This window comes from Bos indicus, chromosome 3 (assembly GCF_029378745.1).
Source record: "Bos indicus isolate NIAB-ARS_2022 breed Sahiwal x Tharparkar chromosome 3, NIAB-ARS_B.indTharparkar_mat_pri_1.0, whole genome shotgun sequence".
NCBI lineage: Eukaryota > Metazoa > Chordata > Mammalia > Artiodactyla > Bovidae > Bos > Bos indicus.
Window position 1 is genome coordinate 59,056,446 of NC_091762.1, and position 15,142 is coordinate 59,071,587.

Consider the following 15,142-nt stretch of genomic DNA (forward strand, 5'->3'; position numbering starts at 1 on the left):
ACCAGGGGGCCTTGACAAATTAATTGCAAAGCTTCTCCTAAGGTGGCTTCAGAGGTTTCATTTAGATATTTATTTTAAGAGTATCTCTCAATAGAATTTATCAGTGAATTACTTTATGTATTCCCAGCATTAAAGTATTTCCCCACTAAGAGCAGTATAATTCCTTTCCTCATAGTGATGAAAAAAAGTGAAACTATCCTCAAACAATGTTAGGTTGGGTACTGACCTTATGTCAGTAATTTTAGGAATGTTCCCACCAGAAGTTATAAATCATACATATAAGACCCGGAAGAGAGAGAAACATTAAAGAGTAAGGGAAAACAGCTATTAGAATTTCACATAAACACCGTTAACTGAAGAACAATAAGGCAAGCACATAGGAAGCAGGGGTGGTATTGTTCAAACTAGAAGGTTGAGGGGGGTGAGGTGGGGTGGATAGGAGGGAGCATGGTGAGAGCTGAAGGCCGGGTAAACAAACCACACCAGGAAAGGAAATATTCTGTCTCCGCTCCTCCAGAGAAACTGGGCTCTTCTGAGGTAGGCATAACCTTGGAGATTCTAGTTTGTTCCTTCATGGTTAAACAAGAAGTCAGCACTGATAACATCCTTGATAACACTTCCTCTGGAATGTACAACATTCCATATTTCTGCTTCATAGTCACCCCCGGACAGCATGAGTCAGACTGAGAGGTGGGGAATTTGCCAGGCTGCTCGTGGGACCATTGAAGTTATACTCAGGACTGTGAGGTATGGACTTGCTATGCTTCTTTCTCTTTCAGCTCATCTTGTACTAAGAGCCATAGGTGATTTCTTTACCTCAAAACAGACTATCTTAAGAGTGAGGTTAAAGAGCAAAGTTTGCTACAATGGTAGATGGGACTGCAGACTGGACACGTGAACCCTGTTTGTCTGATCAGATCAGTCGCTCAGTCGTGTCCGACTCTTTGCGACCCCAGGAATCGCAGCATGCCAGGCCTCCCTGTCCATCACCAACTCCCGGAGTTCACTCAGACCCACATCCATCGAGTCAGTGATGCCATCCAGCCATCTCATCCTCTGTCGTCCCCTTCTCCTCCTGCGCCTAATCCCTCCCAGCATCAGAGTCTTTTCCAATGAGTCAACTCTTCACATGAGGTGGCCAAAGTACTGGAGTTTCAGCTTTAGCATCATTCCTTCCAAAGAAATCCCAGGGCTGATCTCCTTCAGAATGGACTGGTTGGATCTCCTTGCAGTCCAAGGGACTCTCAAGAGTCTTCTCCAACACCACAGTTCAAAAGCATCAGTTCTTCGGTGCTCAGCCTTCTTCACAGTCCAACTCTCACATCCATACATGACCACAGGAAAAACCATACCCTTGACTAGACAAACCTTTGTTGGCAAAGTAATGTCTCTGCTTTTGAATATGCTATCTAGTTTGGTCATAACTTTCCTTCCAAGGAGTAAGCGTCTTTTAATTTCATGGCTTCAGTCACCATCCGTAGTGATTTTGGAGCCCAGAAAAATAAAGTCTGACACTGTTTCCACTGTTTCCCCATCTATTTCCCATAAAGTGATGGGACCGGATGCCATGATCTTCGTTTTCTGAATGTTGAGCTTTAAGCCAACTTTTTCATTCTCCACTTTCACTTTCATCAAGAGGCTTTTTAATTCCTCTTCACTTTCTGCCATAAGGGTGGTGTCATCTGCATATCTGAGGTTATTGATATTTCTCCTGGCAATCTTGATTCCAGCTTGTGTTTCTTCCAGCCCAGCGTTTCTCATGATGTACTCTGCATATAGGTTAAATAAACAGGGTGACAATATACAGCCTTGATGTACTCCTTTTCCTATTTGGAACCAGTCTGTTGTTCCATGTCCAGTTCTAACTGTTGCTTCCTGACCTGCATACAAATTTCTCAAGAGGCAGATCAGGTGGTCTGGTATTCCCATCTCTTTCATACTAGTAGCTAATTAAGGGATTAATACAGTGCCTAATTATATTCATTATCTTCATTTATCTTTCATAAGAAATGTGTGAAAGACCATTATTATCCCAATTTTATAGATGAGGAGTCTGCAGTACACGGGGTCACAAACAGTCGGACACAACTGAGAATCTGAACAACAATAGATGAAGAAACTAAGAAGTGAGAAAAAAAAAAGAGCTTGAATTTCTATAGCTCACAAAGGAGAGAACTGAGACTCAAACCCAGGTCTTATTCCAGAGTTCATGGTCTTAATGTGTCCCTTCCCACACAATGATAAAGGGAAGCTACTATTACTGTGTTTTGAAAGCAGCCAAAAGAAAGTCTGCATAAGATATAATTAAATGGCAATTCATAGGAGAACAGAGTTACTTGGGTCTGGATTTTTTTCTCTTAAACAAGCCTCTTCGTATTATTTTGCAGCATATCCATTTCAAAAAGAGAGCTAAGTTGAATATATTGATAATTTGCTTACAGTAGTTCTTAATTGTCCATGTATTGAATGGCTGCTGCTGCTGTGCTGTTCTCAGTCATGTCTGACTCTTTGCAACCCCATGGACTGTAACCTGCCAGGATCCTCTGTCCATAAGATTTTCCAGGCAAGAATACTAAAGTGGATTGCCATTTCCTCCTTCAGGGGATCCTCCCAACCCAGGGATCAAACCAGATTCTCTTTCATCTCCTGCGTTGGCAGGCAGATTCTTTACCACTGAGCCACCTGGGAAGCTGAGAAGGGAATGGCAAGCCACTCCAGTACTCTTGCCTAGAAAATCCCACGGACAGAGGGGCCTGGTAGGCTGCAGTCCATGGGGTCGCTAAGATTCGGACATGACTGAGCGACTTCACTTTCACTTTTCACTTTCATGCTTTGGAGAAGGAAATGACAACCCACTCCAGTGTTCTTGCCTGGAGAATCCCAGGGACAGGGGAACCTAGTGGGCTGCCGTCTATGGGGTCGCACAGAGTCGGACACGACTGAAGCAACTTAAAAGCAGCAGCAGCAGCACCTGAGAAGCCCATATGTATTGAATAGGTCTAAGGTTTCTCAGTCTAGGTGTTAAAGAAGAGCCCACCCTACTGGTGGGTGATTCATCCTATGGGTCTATCCCCTCAGGGAACAATTTAAATTGAAAAGTGCAAGAGAGATGTCCAGTCAAGTCCAAACTGTACCATGCCATAATAAGATTACACATGAAAAGAGAATAAATAGTACCATGATTAATGGTACCATGATCAGTTTTTACCATACATAAAAAGTACCAAATAAGTGAAAAATAAATGATACAGATTTTGCTGCAGCTCTGGAGGTTAAGAAAGAGAGCAAAGTGAGATGATTAATAAATTAAGTTTTAAGGTGCACAAATCTGGGTTTAAATCTACCTGCATGAGCTTGGTCAAGTTTTTTGACCTAAGTCCATTTTCTTGATCTGTAAAATGGGAATTTGGGGATTCAAGAATACATATAAAACTGTTAGCATGGTGCTCTGTTTGTTCTTATTGTAATAAATTGTCTATTTGTCGGACAGTCTCCTCCAGTAGGCTGTGACCTCTTCAAAAACTGGATATTTTCCTATTTATCTTTGCGTCTCTGAGCCTTTGATATAGTGCTTAAGCTCATCCCCACTCCTGATGTTTCCTTCTCTGTGAAGGATATTCCATATTACTTCTGGTTTCTGTCTGCCCCTGACATAGTCCCCACTAGGAAAAGAGAATGATTTAAACTGATGGTGAGTCAAGAAGACCTTACCATCTATACTCTTCACATCCTCTTGGGAATGAAGTTTCTGCAGGGAGCTTGGTGTCTCTTCTGCTCTTTCCCAACATAAATCTGACTGTCCAGTGGCTCTGTGATTGAACATGCAAGAGACCTAACTCTGGGTTCTAGTAATATGAGGTCCCTTTCCACCCAGATATTGAGGGGTAAAGGAAGACCTAGCTGGAAATGTAGATTAGAACCAGACAATGAAAAGATCTTGTTACACCTTCATGGCATGACATTTTGGCAGATTCTTTCAAACATATAGATAACGATAAAGAATGGAAAGAAGCTACATGAGTAAGCCCAAAATAATACTTGTTTCCACTTTTGATGTTTGGATATTTTTGGCATTATGGGGTGGGGTAGGGGGGTAGGGGAACTTGTTATTGGCATTTTTGTTTTAATTTGTTGAGGGGCTAAAGATGAGATACCAATATTTTTAATTCTTTGTAGAATTCATCTGTCTTATTTTTAAGTTGTTTTATACTAGGGTACTAATAAACCCGTCACTTGATGAAGAGACTTGCTAAGTCGGTTTTTCTTCAAGTGTGGTCCAGGGACCATCTCCCTCAGAATTACCCAGAGGCCCCTCAGAATACAAATTTCTGTTCCTCACCTCAAATCTGTCAAACCGGAATCCCTAGGAGTGAGACCTTGGAATATGATTTTAACGTTCACCTCCCCCAGGGGATTTTTATGCTCATTATATTAAGGATAGCACTTGCTAACAGACAAGTGAATTCAATTTATTAATAAATGCACCTAGAAGAAGAAATTATGTTTGTGCGTGAATATGTGCAGTATTGCTAATCAGTTAACTGACTGTTCTGATTGTTGCTATAGTCCTTTTCCCTATAGACCAGAGCAGTCCTGCTAACTCAGCCAAGGATATCATCAAAACCCCAGCGGGGCCTTTTGTCTGTGTGTTTTTCTGATAGATCTTATGAACAAAAACTAGAAAAAATAATCATTTTAAAACCCTTAAAAACACTTTTAAAAGGACCCTTACAATTCTTCCAAAGAATCATAGTTACATCTGGTTTTCCTATTCTGGTTTTAAGTGATGAGGCAATGGACAAACTTCAACACAGAGGAGCATGCTTAGGTGTAGGTTGCAAGCTTTTATCCTGCCACACTGCCCGCCTGTTGGCCGATGTGGAAGACGCTCTGCTTAGGCCCGCTTTGTATCTCTTTATAGATCATGCAACAGATGAGTGATCATCGCTACGACAAACTCACAGTGCCTGATGACACGGCCGCAAACTGCATATACCTGAATGTCCCCAGCAAAGGCCACGTCTTGCTGCACCGAACCCCAGAAGAGTACCCAGAGAGTGCAAAGGTAATAAAACGTCCTTCCTGCCACAGTAGCTGGGGAGATCTCCTCAAAGCCTTCCTGCCTAAGGATTTTTTTCACGATCGAGTGACAGATAACAGGGGCTTCCTTTCCCCCTAAACACATCATTAGGAAAGCCCAAAGGATAACATAATTTAGGGCCAAAGGAAAGTTTATTTAGCTCGCTCCTCTCATTAGTGTCATTGGTCAGTAATACATGCAGAGTAATTGAGATGATCATGCCTGGTATTCAGAGCCTTTCAAACGAGTATTGGGTCTCCCGAGTCTGTGTTCCAGATCTGATTAAATGCACTTCCTGACACTCACATGCTCATCAAGCATAGAGACCTACATAGGTCACCTGTGTCATTATTTCTGACAAATCTAAGCTTCCCCTCATCAGAGGGTCATTTATTCCTTAAGGCAGAGAAGTAGGAATGACCCAAAGAGAAGAGTACTCGTTGTCAGGGCTGCAGAAAAGCAGGGGATACGCATCCTAGGCAGCAAAGTCTTGAAAGGAGAGAGCAGGAAGAAATATAAAATATTACACACTCAGAACCAGCCGGCTGGGCCCTACAAGTATCCCTTCATTTGTGTTCTAAACAGGGAATTGCTTCCTCGGTATGGAATTCTTTCCTGGTCTGAGAGAAAGACTGGTCTTCCCAGCCTTTCAGAGCACTCTGCCAGTCTTACCTGTATACTTTAGTAATTTCAATTTAATCATACCAAACAGATCCAAGGGTGCTCATCCATCGATCCTTCAAGGGTTCATATCCTTTTTAGGTTTTTCAGCATCATCTCTGCCCAAAGGAACAAGATATCTATACGAAGCATTACAGAAGAGCCTTAATAGCCATTGATCTCTCTTTTTTTATATGCATGTACCTTAGGTTTAAAATTTTTATAAAAGTTTTGCTACCTTTTAAAAATTCAGAGACACGTGTACCCCAATGTTCATCGCAGCACTGTTTGTAATAGCCAGGACGTAGAAGCAACCTAGACGTCCATCAGCAGATGAATGGATAAGAAAGCTGTGGTACATATACACAATGGAGTATTACTCAGCCATTAAAAAGAATACATTTGAATCCATTCTAATGAGGTGGATGAAACTGGAGCCTATTATACAGAGTGAAGTAAGCCAAAAAGAAAAACACCAATACAATATACTAAGACATATATATGGAATTTAGAAAGATGGTAACAATAACCCTGGATACGAGACAGCAAAAGAGACACTGATGTGTAGAACAGTCTTTTGGACTCTGTGAGAGAGGGAGAGGGTGGGATGATTTGGGAGAATGGCATTGAAATATGTATAATATCATATATGAAATGAGTCGCCAGTCCAGATTCAATGCACGATACTGGATGCTTGGGGCTGGTGCACTGGGACGACCCAGAGGGATGCTATGGGGAGGGAGGAGGGTTCAGGATGGGGAACACATGTATACCTGTGGCAAATTCATTTTGATATATGGCAAAACCAATACAATATTGTAAAGTTAAATAAAATAAAATTTAAAAAAAGGAATCTAAAAAAATAAAAATTGCAAAAAAAAATAAAAAATAAAATAAAAATTCAGTACTGTATAATTACTAGGCTGATTCTCATAATCAGGATCTCCCTCAGCAGATTAAAAAGGGAGAAGGGGAGGAGGATAAACAGATTTTTTTTGTCAATTTTCATGGCCAAAAGTTTGAATCTGAGGAAAATAGAGGACCTCTGACCCCCCAGACTGTGCCTTAACCAGCTCTCAGATGAATACTGGATCTCATACCTTAATGTGCATCAAAGTTGTTAAAAATACAGGTTCCTGGACTCCCGCCCTGGAATCTGCAGTATCAGTAAGCACGCTGGTCACTGAACTTACTTGGGGAAATGGAGCTCTGGATCGTTCATACCTACCTCTTCAGCCACATCAACCATGTGATAGTGGGATTATCATTAACTGCTTCTGAATTCAGCCCTGGGTCTATCACCAAAAACAGTAACACTATTCGTGTTTGTAGAGGGCTTTCTCGGTGCCAGGCACTGTGCCTGGCGTGCTGTATGCATTACCTTGTTCATCCATTACAGCCGCCCGTGCAGGCACTAATATTATTCCAGTCTTACAGAGAAATAATCCCATGGGGATGCTAATTGACTGAAATCACACTTGAAACCATGAGTTGACAGAATTGGGGCTGGAACGCAGCTCTAATTCCACCACTCTTAATTAACCATGGTACTGAATTTTAAGGAACCAAGTACACTCTACAGAAGCCTGGTGGATTGGTTTTAGACAGTATATTTTCAAGTGATTTTTTTTTAAACAATATGCTTTGATTTATCATCAGAGAAAAATCTGTTTACTGTTTATTTGAAGGTTTGACACATGCTTTCTTTCTATTCATGTCAAAAGATGCTCTAAAATTCACACCTGTCATTTAAAAGCACTTTGACCTGAAACCCTTCACTTAAATCATATTTTGGCAAGTGTTTCTAGTTAGCTTGTTAAGGAAAGAAACATTATAGTTGAGAGGGTTTTAAAGTGTGGAGAGAGAGTCATACTCAGACTGAAATTAAGGCCACAGACTTTCATATATCACTTAATCCAGCACTGACAAGGGCAGAATAAAGGCCTTTCTAGTAACAACCACATTTCTGACACATCTTTGGCTTTGAGGTTAGAGCAGAGAGCTAGTGGTTAACCAGGCTGCTCGCTTTATGGGTTTCGCTGTGGGCATGGGTGTGGTCTCAGTGACTTGCATACCTTGGGGTTCCATGTATGGAAAGCCTAAACTCACAAGCTAAATGCATTATCTATACCAGGCAGAGGGGGTGAGGGTGGGGTGGGGCTGGGGGGGAGCCAGGGAAAACAGAGGCAGAAACTGAACCTTCTCTACTTTTCCTTGATTCCTCCTGTAGGTTTATGAAAAGCTGAAGGACCATATGCTGATCCCCGTGAGCAATTCTGAACTGGAAAAGGTGGACGGGCTGCTCACCTGCAGCTCGGTTTTAATTAACAAGAAAGTAGACTCCTGAGTCGCAGTCCCTCCCTTGCATCCGGCAGTACTGCACTCCTAAGGCCGGTAACTGTACCCACTCCTGTCGTTTTCACTGACAATCTCCTGTGCCACTGCGCCACTAACCCTGGTTTACAATTCTAAATTGCATTCCTTCGTTCTGCACCTCCCCCACCCCCTCCCCTGACAGTGGTACCTAAACTGTGGATTTGCTCAACGAGTTAAGCAATCTAGAAAATATAGAGCTAATGAATTATTGAAATGTGATTAATACTAGTAAGGAAACACTTGCTTTAGTGTTTGTATTATCTGTGTGAAAATCATTTAGTTGCCAATATATGCCGAAGAATGTCTTCTTGATCAGTCAGATAAACTGGGTTTTCTTTCTGTTTGTCATTAATCATCTCTGGCTCCTGTGAAATTCCCTGGTCTGGGGATCCTCTCCTTTTCCTTCCCTCTTTTTTCTTCTTTTCCTACTTCTGTCACTGTCACCTTGACCTTAGGTAGAATCCGGTCTCGCCTTCTCCACACCTTCCTGCAAGCGCACTCTGTCTTTCATTAGTCTTCTCTGCCTCACGGCTGCATCTTCTGCCATCACACCACTCACCCCCAAAAGGGTCCACCTTAGCAGAAGTGTGACGAGAATCAGAGCAGCTGTTGAGGGGAGACTTAACTACACAGAGGCAATTCCCGATGGGGTTTGCCCCAGAGATCTAAATTCCAGAAGAAGTAGGGCACCACACCTAGGAAGCTGAATTCAGCATCAGATGGTTGCTAGGGGACCGCAGATCAAGAAGCTTGGAAACAATCCATGGGTACCACACTTCAGGAAGTCTTTAAGTCACATTCCATGAATTTTTGCTTCATTACTGGCCATTTACAGACCTTGAGAAATAGACTGAATTTTTTTCATTTAACTCACTTTCATTCCCCCCGGTTGTAACTCACCTTGTTTCCACCCTTCTACCCCTACACTTTTCCTGATCTACAGAGTTATTCCTTTCAAAAGAGACATTACATTTAACAGTGATTGTAGGTGGGCTAGTGCAAGCCAATTGGAGCATGTTCAGGAAATGATAGGCTTGGTGCTTGAAACCAACTATAGACAATGGACAATTCTACTTTGACATATCCAACATTTACTGTGGAATTCAATTAAAATTTATTTCCTGTCTAGCCTTCCTATTACACAAGCTTAAACTGACACAAATCTCTTAACAAAGAACAATGCTGCAGTGAAGGGAGAGATAGTTGTCTTTTACTTAAACATGAAAGAATCAGCCTTTTAGCAACCTGGGAAAATGGTACTTTCCAAGGAATGGTGACTGATCCAGGCATGTTATCAAACTCCCCAGTCATTTCCACCTTTCCTATATTGCCTTTGGCTTCTTAAGATTTGGGGAGTTTAAGAAATGCTACTTCAAGTCTTGCTCTGCTCACCTACAGGTTTGAAATCAGACATTCTTTATGTCTGGTGACCAAGAGAGAATACCTTCATTTATTCTATCTCCCCCTGAGCGAATTGAGGTAAGAAACCTCTGAGCATACAAGACATCCTTAACCACTATTTTTTTTATTTGATGATTTTCTGTCAGACTTTGAAGAAATTCCTTCTCCCCCTTCTTTTTCTTTTTGCTTAAATTTAATATTCATATTATGTACAAATATCTAATTTCATGCATCCTATGACTAAAACATATCTTGATCACTGTCATATTTCCAACTGTCTCATCATGGGTGAACAATATATTTTTGCCACAGAGAGAATGAATGTTACCCACATGCCAAGTTAATAAATAAAAATTGTCCTCAGCAGTTATAACTGCCCTTTTGGGTTAAATCTGTCCCTATGCTGGCAAAAACAGAAATCCTCCCCAGGAGAGTTCAACATCTCAAAAACAACCACGGGAAAACGAACGCAATGAGCCACTTCAGGCTTACTAGTAAAGCTAATTGGCTTATGATTTTCAATATCTTTATTTCTATCATTCCAAATTAAAGAACTGTTCTCTATTATGTTTAGTAAATTGAAAGTGGGTCAGTTTTTCTTTTGAACAGTTTGTTCTAACAGAAGGCTGTTTTCACTTTTCTTTTTCTTTGCGTCTTTCCATCTTTCGTTCTCTTTGTCTCAAGAAATCACTTAGAATCTATGTGCCTCTTCTACAGAATCTTATTCTGCACTGTTCCGTCACCTACAAGACTGGCTTCTTTGGGCCCTTTCTGTGATATGATGATGTGAAAACCGAAAATACTTGCAGAATACTAATATTCTTTCCTTGGTGTACTCATCAGCATAATATTATCTTTGAAGAGGAAAGACAACCCATTACCCCATTATATAGGTTCCTCTTTTGTCCCATGTGATTTACAAGGATAAACTAACAGAAACTGCTTTTTGACATTACAAGGACATTAGAAATTGTATGTAAGTAAATAACAGTTGAGTCAGAATCTCGTGGTCAATAAGATTCAGCTTACTAAGGACAATATAGAGAAAGTACATGATGCGGCATTATTTCTCAACTGTGACAGATTGCTACAGAAATCAGCAGGCAGATCTCTCTCCTGTGTATTGATTGCTCTTTCAAGCTACTGTGAACAGATTCCTAAGGCTATCTCTTCATCCCGAAGGGGGGAAATAGTCTGATGAACAATGTGACTTATTTAGAGTTGCATGTTAATCTTTGTAATTATTTACTCCTTAACATCCTACAAAACTCAGAAATGATTTCCACATGGTGTTAGATTTATTGTGCATTTTATCTTACTGACCATCCTGTTGTAGGCCATGTATGATTATCCACTCTGTGTGCCAAAACCAGTAATGCCTTTCACGGCCCTTTAGTCCAGAGAAGTTCTGCACTGATTTTAGTCTCTTGCTGTCCTGATCCTACAGGTATACCAATCACGATGGAATAAAGTGTGAGTTGTACTGTGCTCTACAGCCTGTGTCTCTTTTTTGCAACAGAAACTTCTACGGTGAATGAAATCACCATTTCCTTGCTATCAGAGATGGGAAGGTTTTTTTTCTCTTTTCCTATAAGATATGGGATTAGACATACTATATCTGTAAATCAGCTGCCATCCAAAGCTTGGATTAAAATGATAATTGAAGGATACTTCATCCTTCTGGTGCTTAAAAAGTATGCATATTATCCATGCCTGGTCAGGAGACCTTGATTTCACATGTGTTCATCCTCAAAACAGCTTCCCTGGTTTCTTTTACTCCTAACTGTCATCAGCACATTATAATATGGCTCAGTTATGGAGACAGTTGAACAGTTTGTTTTTGCTATGCTCATGCAAGAGTTTGGTTTTTTGTTTTGTTTATTTTACACTAAGCATTTTTTAAGGAAATTTGAAGGTTTTTTAATGAGGCTTTTTATTTCCAACAATTTTTTTGCAAACTGAAAGTAGATTCATTGTTCTCATTGTAAAGATAATAACTGCTCATCGCAAAAATAAAAATCACACCATACCCCCCAAAAAACATAAAACATAGGAAAAAATAACCCAAATTTTATCATCTACTGCTGCTGCTGCTGCTAAGTCGCTTCAGTAGTGTCAGACTCTGTGTGACCCCATAGATGGCAGCCCACCAGGCTCCCCCGTCCCTGGGATTCTCCAGGCAAGAATACTGGAGTGGGTTGCCATTTCCTTCTCCAATACATGAAAGTGAAAAGTCAAAGTGAAGTCAATCAGTCGTGTCCGACTCTTAGCGACCTCATGGACTGCAGCCTACCAGGCTCCTCTGTCCATGGGATTCTCCAGGCAAGAATACTGGAGTGGGGTGCCATTGCCTTCTCCTTTATCATCTACAGATAGCTACTATTAAAATTTTGGAGAAGGACTTTCCTAGTGGTCCAGGGGCTAAGACTCGAGTTCTGAATGCAGGGTGTTCAGGTTTGAACCCTGGTCAGGGAACTAGATCTCATATGCTCCAGCTAAGAGTCTGCATGCCACAGTGAAGATCCTGCATGCTGTGGCTAAGAACTGGCACAGCCAAATACATAAATATTTCTTAAAAATTTTTGGAGAATATCCTCACAGATACAGATATAAATATGAGATAATTTTACATAATTACACTGTTTCATAACCTGCTTCCTTCACTTGGCAATATATTGTGGCCATGTCTCCATGTCAATAAATATAGATCTACATCAGCAATTTTAACAGCCCTATTTCATGATACGGTTATACAGCAGCTCTTTCTAATTTATATGGAATGTTACATCACAGATGTTCAGCATGACCACATTTCTAGTCTTCAGGCTATCAAAAATGTTCTGTATACAAGCTTTCACACACCCGCAGGGTGAGCTCAATCTGTAGTCCTCTCACCGTAACTGAAGGGTGAATGCAAAAGCCCACCGAAGCACAGACCAATACTAAAATCCCTTGGAGAGTTCATTGAATTAGTCACACCTCTCAGTTGATGATGCGTTGGTTAGTTCTCCCTTATTTAGGTGAGTATTAATATGGGTAATGAAGCTAAAAACTGCCAACTGCCACCCCCTGCAAAACTGCTCTGGGCCCCCACAGGAAATGGAACCCTCCACCCAAGTGCTACTGTTCTGTGCTACTTTCAGAAGAGAAAGGGAGACAGTTTATTATTATTATTTTCTTTTAATTTTGGGCTGTACTGTGCAGGATGCGAGATCTTAGTTCCTCAACCAGGGGTCACACCGTGCCCACCGCATTGAAAGCTCAGAGACCTAACCACTGGACCACGAGGGAAGTCCCAGGGAGGCACTTTTTAAGGCAAGAATTAGTAGGGCTTCCCTGACTGGTCTTCCTCCCAGCCTTCCAGAAGAATGAAGATAAAAATTCCCTCTCATGACAAGCTTCAGATTCTGAAAATGAGAATTTGCTGGATGAAGAATTCTGATCAATAATCATTTTAGACACATGAGCCAAAGGAGGAGAGGGCGGCAGAGGATGAGACAGTTGGATGGCATCACCAATTCAAAGGACACATTCTTGGGCAAACTCTGGGAGAGAGTAAGGGACAGGGTGGCCTGGCATGCTGCAGTCCATGGGGTCTCAAAGAGTCGCACACAACTTAGTGAATGAACAACAACAACAACAAACACGTGAGCACTTGTTTAGCAAGCTCCCACACTCGGCCAACCCACCCCAGTATTCTTGCCTGGAGAATCCTATGGACAGAGGAGCCTGGTGGGTTACAGTTCGTGGGGTCACAGAGTCGGACATGACTAAGCGACTGAACACGCACGCACACACACTATGCCAGGCTCCTGGGTGCCGCTTCTGTCTTTCAAGAGCTGGCAATCAGAGAGGGGCAGGAAAGGAAGACCACACAAGTGCCCAGATGATGGTGACACAATAGAAGGTAAGGGAATCACCAAAAAGAATGGTGCCATGGTGGTTCCTGAGTAGGGGCGAACAGATGGAGGGCTTAATCTGGCCTTGAAAAGTCAGCTCTGGCTTCAATAAGCCAGGATGGAGCCTGGGAAATAGCAAGAGCAAAGGCTGGGAGGTAGGAGAGCATGGTGTGCACTTCAGAGGCACCTACCATGTGCCCATTAACTCTGCCGGGCCCTGACACTACAGTGGTAACTACCCCTGCTTTCCTAGAATTTACATCCAAGTAGGAAGACAGACATTAAACAAGTTACAGAAAGCGTAGCAAACATAATGCAAGGAGAATGGAGTTCTCAGGTCACATGGTAGAGCCCAGCAAATGGATTTGTTTGGCTGAAACATGAGACAAATACTAGAGCACAGTAAGGCAATGGATGTTGGAGTGTCAAGGGCTTTGGATACTGGGGCAGAATTCGGGCTTCCCTGATAGTTCAGTTGGTAAAGAATCCACCTGCAATGCAGGAGACCCCAGTTTGAGTCCTGGGTCAGGAAGATCTGCTGGAGAAGGGATGGGCTACCCACTCCTGTATTCTTGGGCTTCTTTTGTGGCTCAGCTGGTAAAGAATCCACCTGCAATGTGAGAAACCTGGGTTCGATCCGTGGGTTGGGAAGAGCCCCTGGAGAAGGAAACAGCTATCCACTCCAGTATTCTGGCCTGGAGAATTCCATAGACTGTCTAGTCCATGGGGTCACAGAGAGTCGGACACGACTGAATAATTTTCACTTTCACTCACTTTGGCAGTCTGGGAGTGTCTCCTGAAGACTTTGGGGACAAGGAGTTGTACAAATGGAATATGATATGGCAGCACTGTATACAATGACCAGGAATTGAGTCTGGTGTTCTTCTAAACTTAATCTCCCCAAATATAATTCATCATTGAAATATCTCTTCTCATCACCAAAATGAGAGCTGGGCAATTAACTTGCTATTTTCTCTCCTGAAAAACAGATTAATAACACCTTCCTCTCCCAACTCCAAGGGGATATTTTCAAGGCAAATGAGATAAAAGGACTAGAGGGTTCTTTGGAAGAAAGGTATAATGTAAATATCATTATCATCATCATTATCCTCATTAACTCCTATCACAAGAAGTCTGGAGCCCATCAAAATGTCATCTTCTATTTGACACATCAATCACCTACTCCAGAAATAACTCAGAATTTTCATCATTGATGCCTGTAAGCTGGCCTGACGGCTTCTGTGGTGAATTTACAGGTTTCCTTGGTCCCCGACACGGCTGCTCCAAAGATATATCTGCTTTAGGAAACTTCTGGCAAATCGGAATGGTCCTCATCTCCCTTCCCTCTCCAAACACTCATTTCTAACTCAGTGAAAGCTGAACCACTTAGAGCACAAGATAAGGGGGGTTATCAGGCTTTTGGGAGAACGTGTAAGTGCCAAGTATGTTAGTCACTATAAATAAATAAAAGATTCAAACCAGTTTGCCCCTTAACTACTTGGTAAAATATAGCTTGGGCTGGCTGTGGCATGAATGCCTACAAGCAGCAATGGGTCCCTAGGTCTTGGGAAGCTCTCTCTATTTATAAATAGAAAGTTTAGTCATTTGGCTATGAATACAAAGAAAGAGTTTGGGTGAATTAACACAGACTTCTGAAGGTGGTTTGCTTTTCCTGTGCTTAAACTTTTTTTTAATAATTTTTTTTTAAGTTTGTGCCCACAGACAA

General features: G+C 41.7%; 1 protein-coding gene across 1 annotated transcript in view; it reads left to right on the forward strand.

The window, feature by feature from the left end:
• The window catches only part of DDAH1 (dimethylarginine dimethylaminohydrolase 1), a 156,711-nt gene extending 145,706 nt beyond the window's left edge, over positions 1–11,005 (forward strand). Inside the window, exons 5-6 of the mRNA XM_070786188.1 lie at positions 4,922–5,065; positions 7,971–11,005. Of these exons, the coding sequence (XP_070642289.1) occupies positions 4,922–5,065; positions 7,971–8,087 (261 nt within the window). The 3' untranslated portion in view covers positions 8,088–11,005. The remainder of the gene's footprint in view (positions 1–4,921; positions 5,066–7,970) is intronic.
• The last annotated feature ends 4,137 nt before the right edge of the window (positions 11,006–15,142 follow it).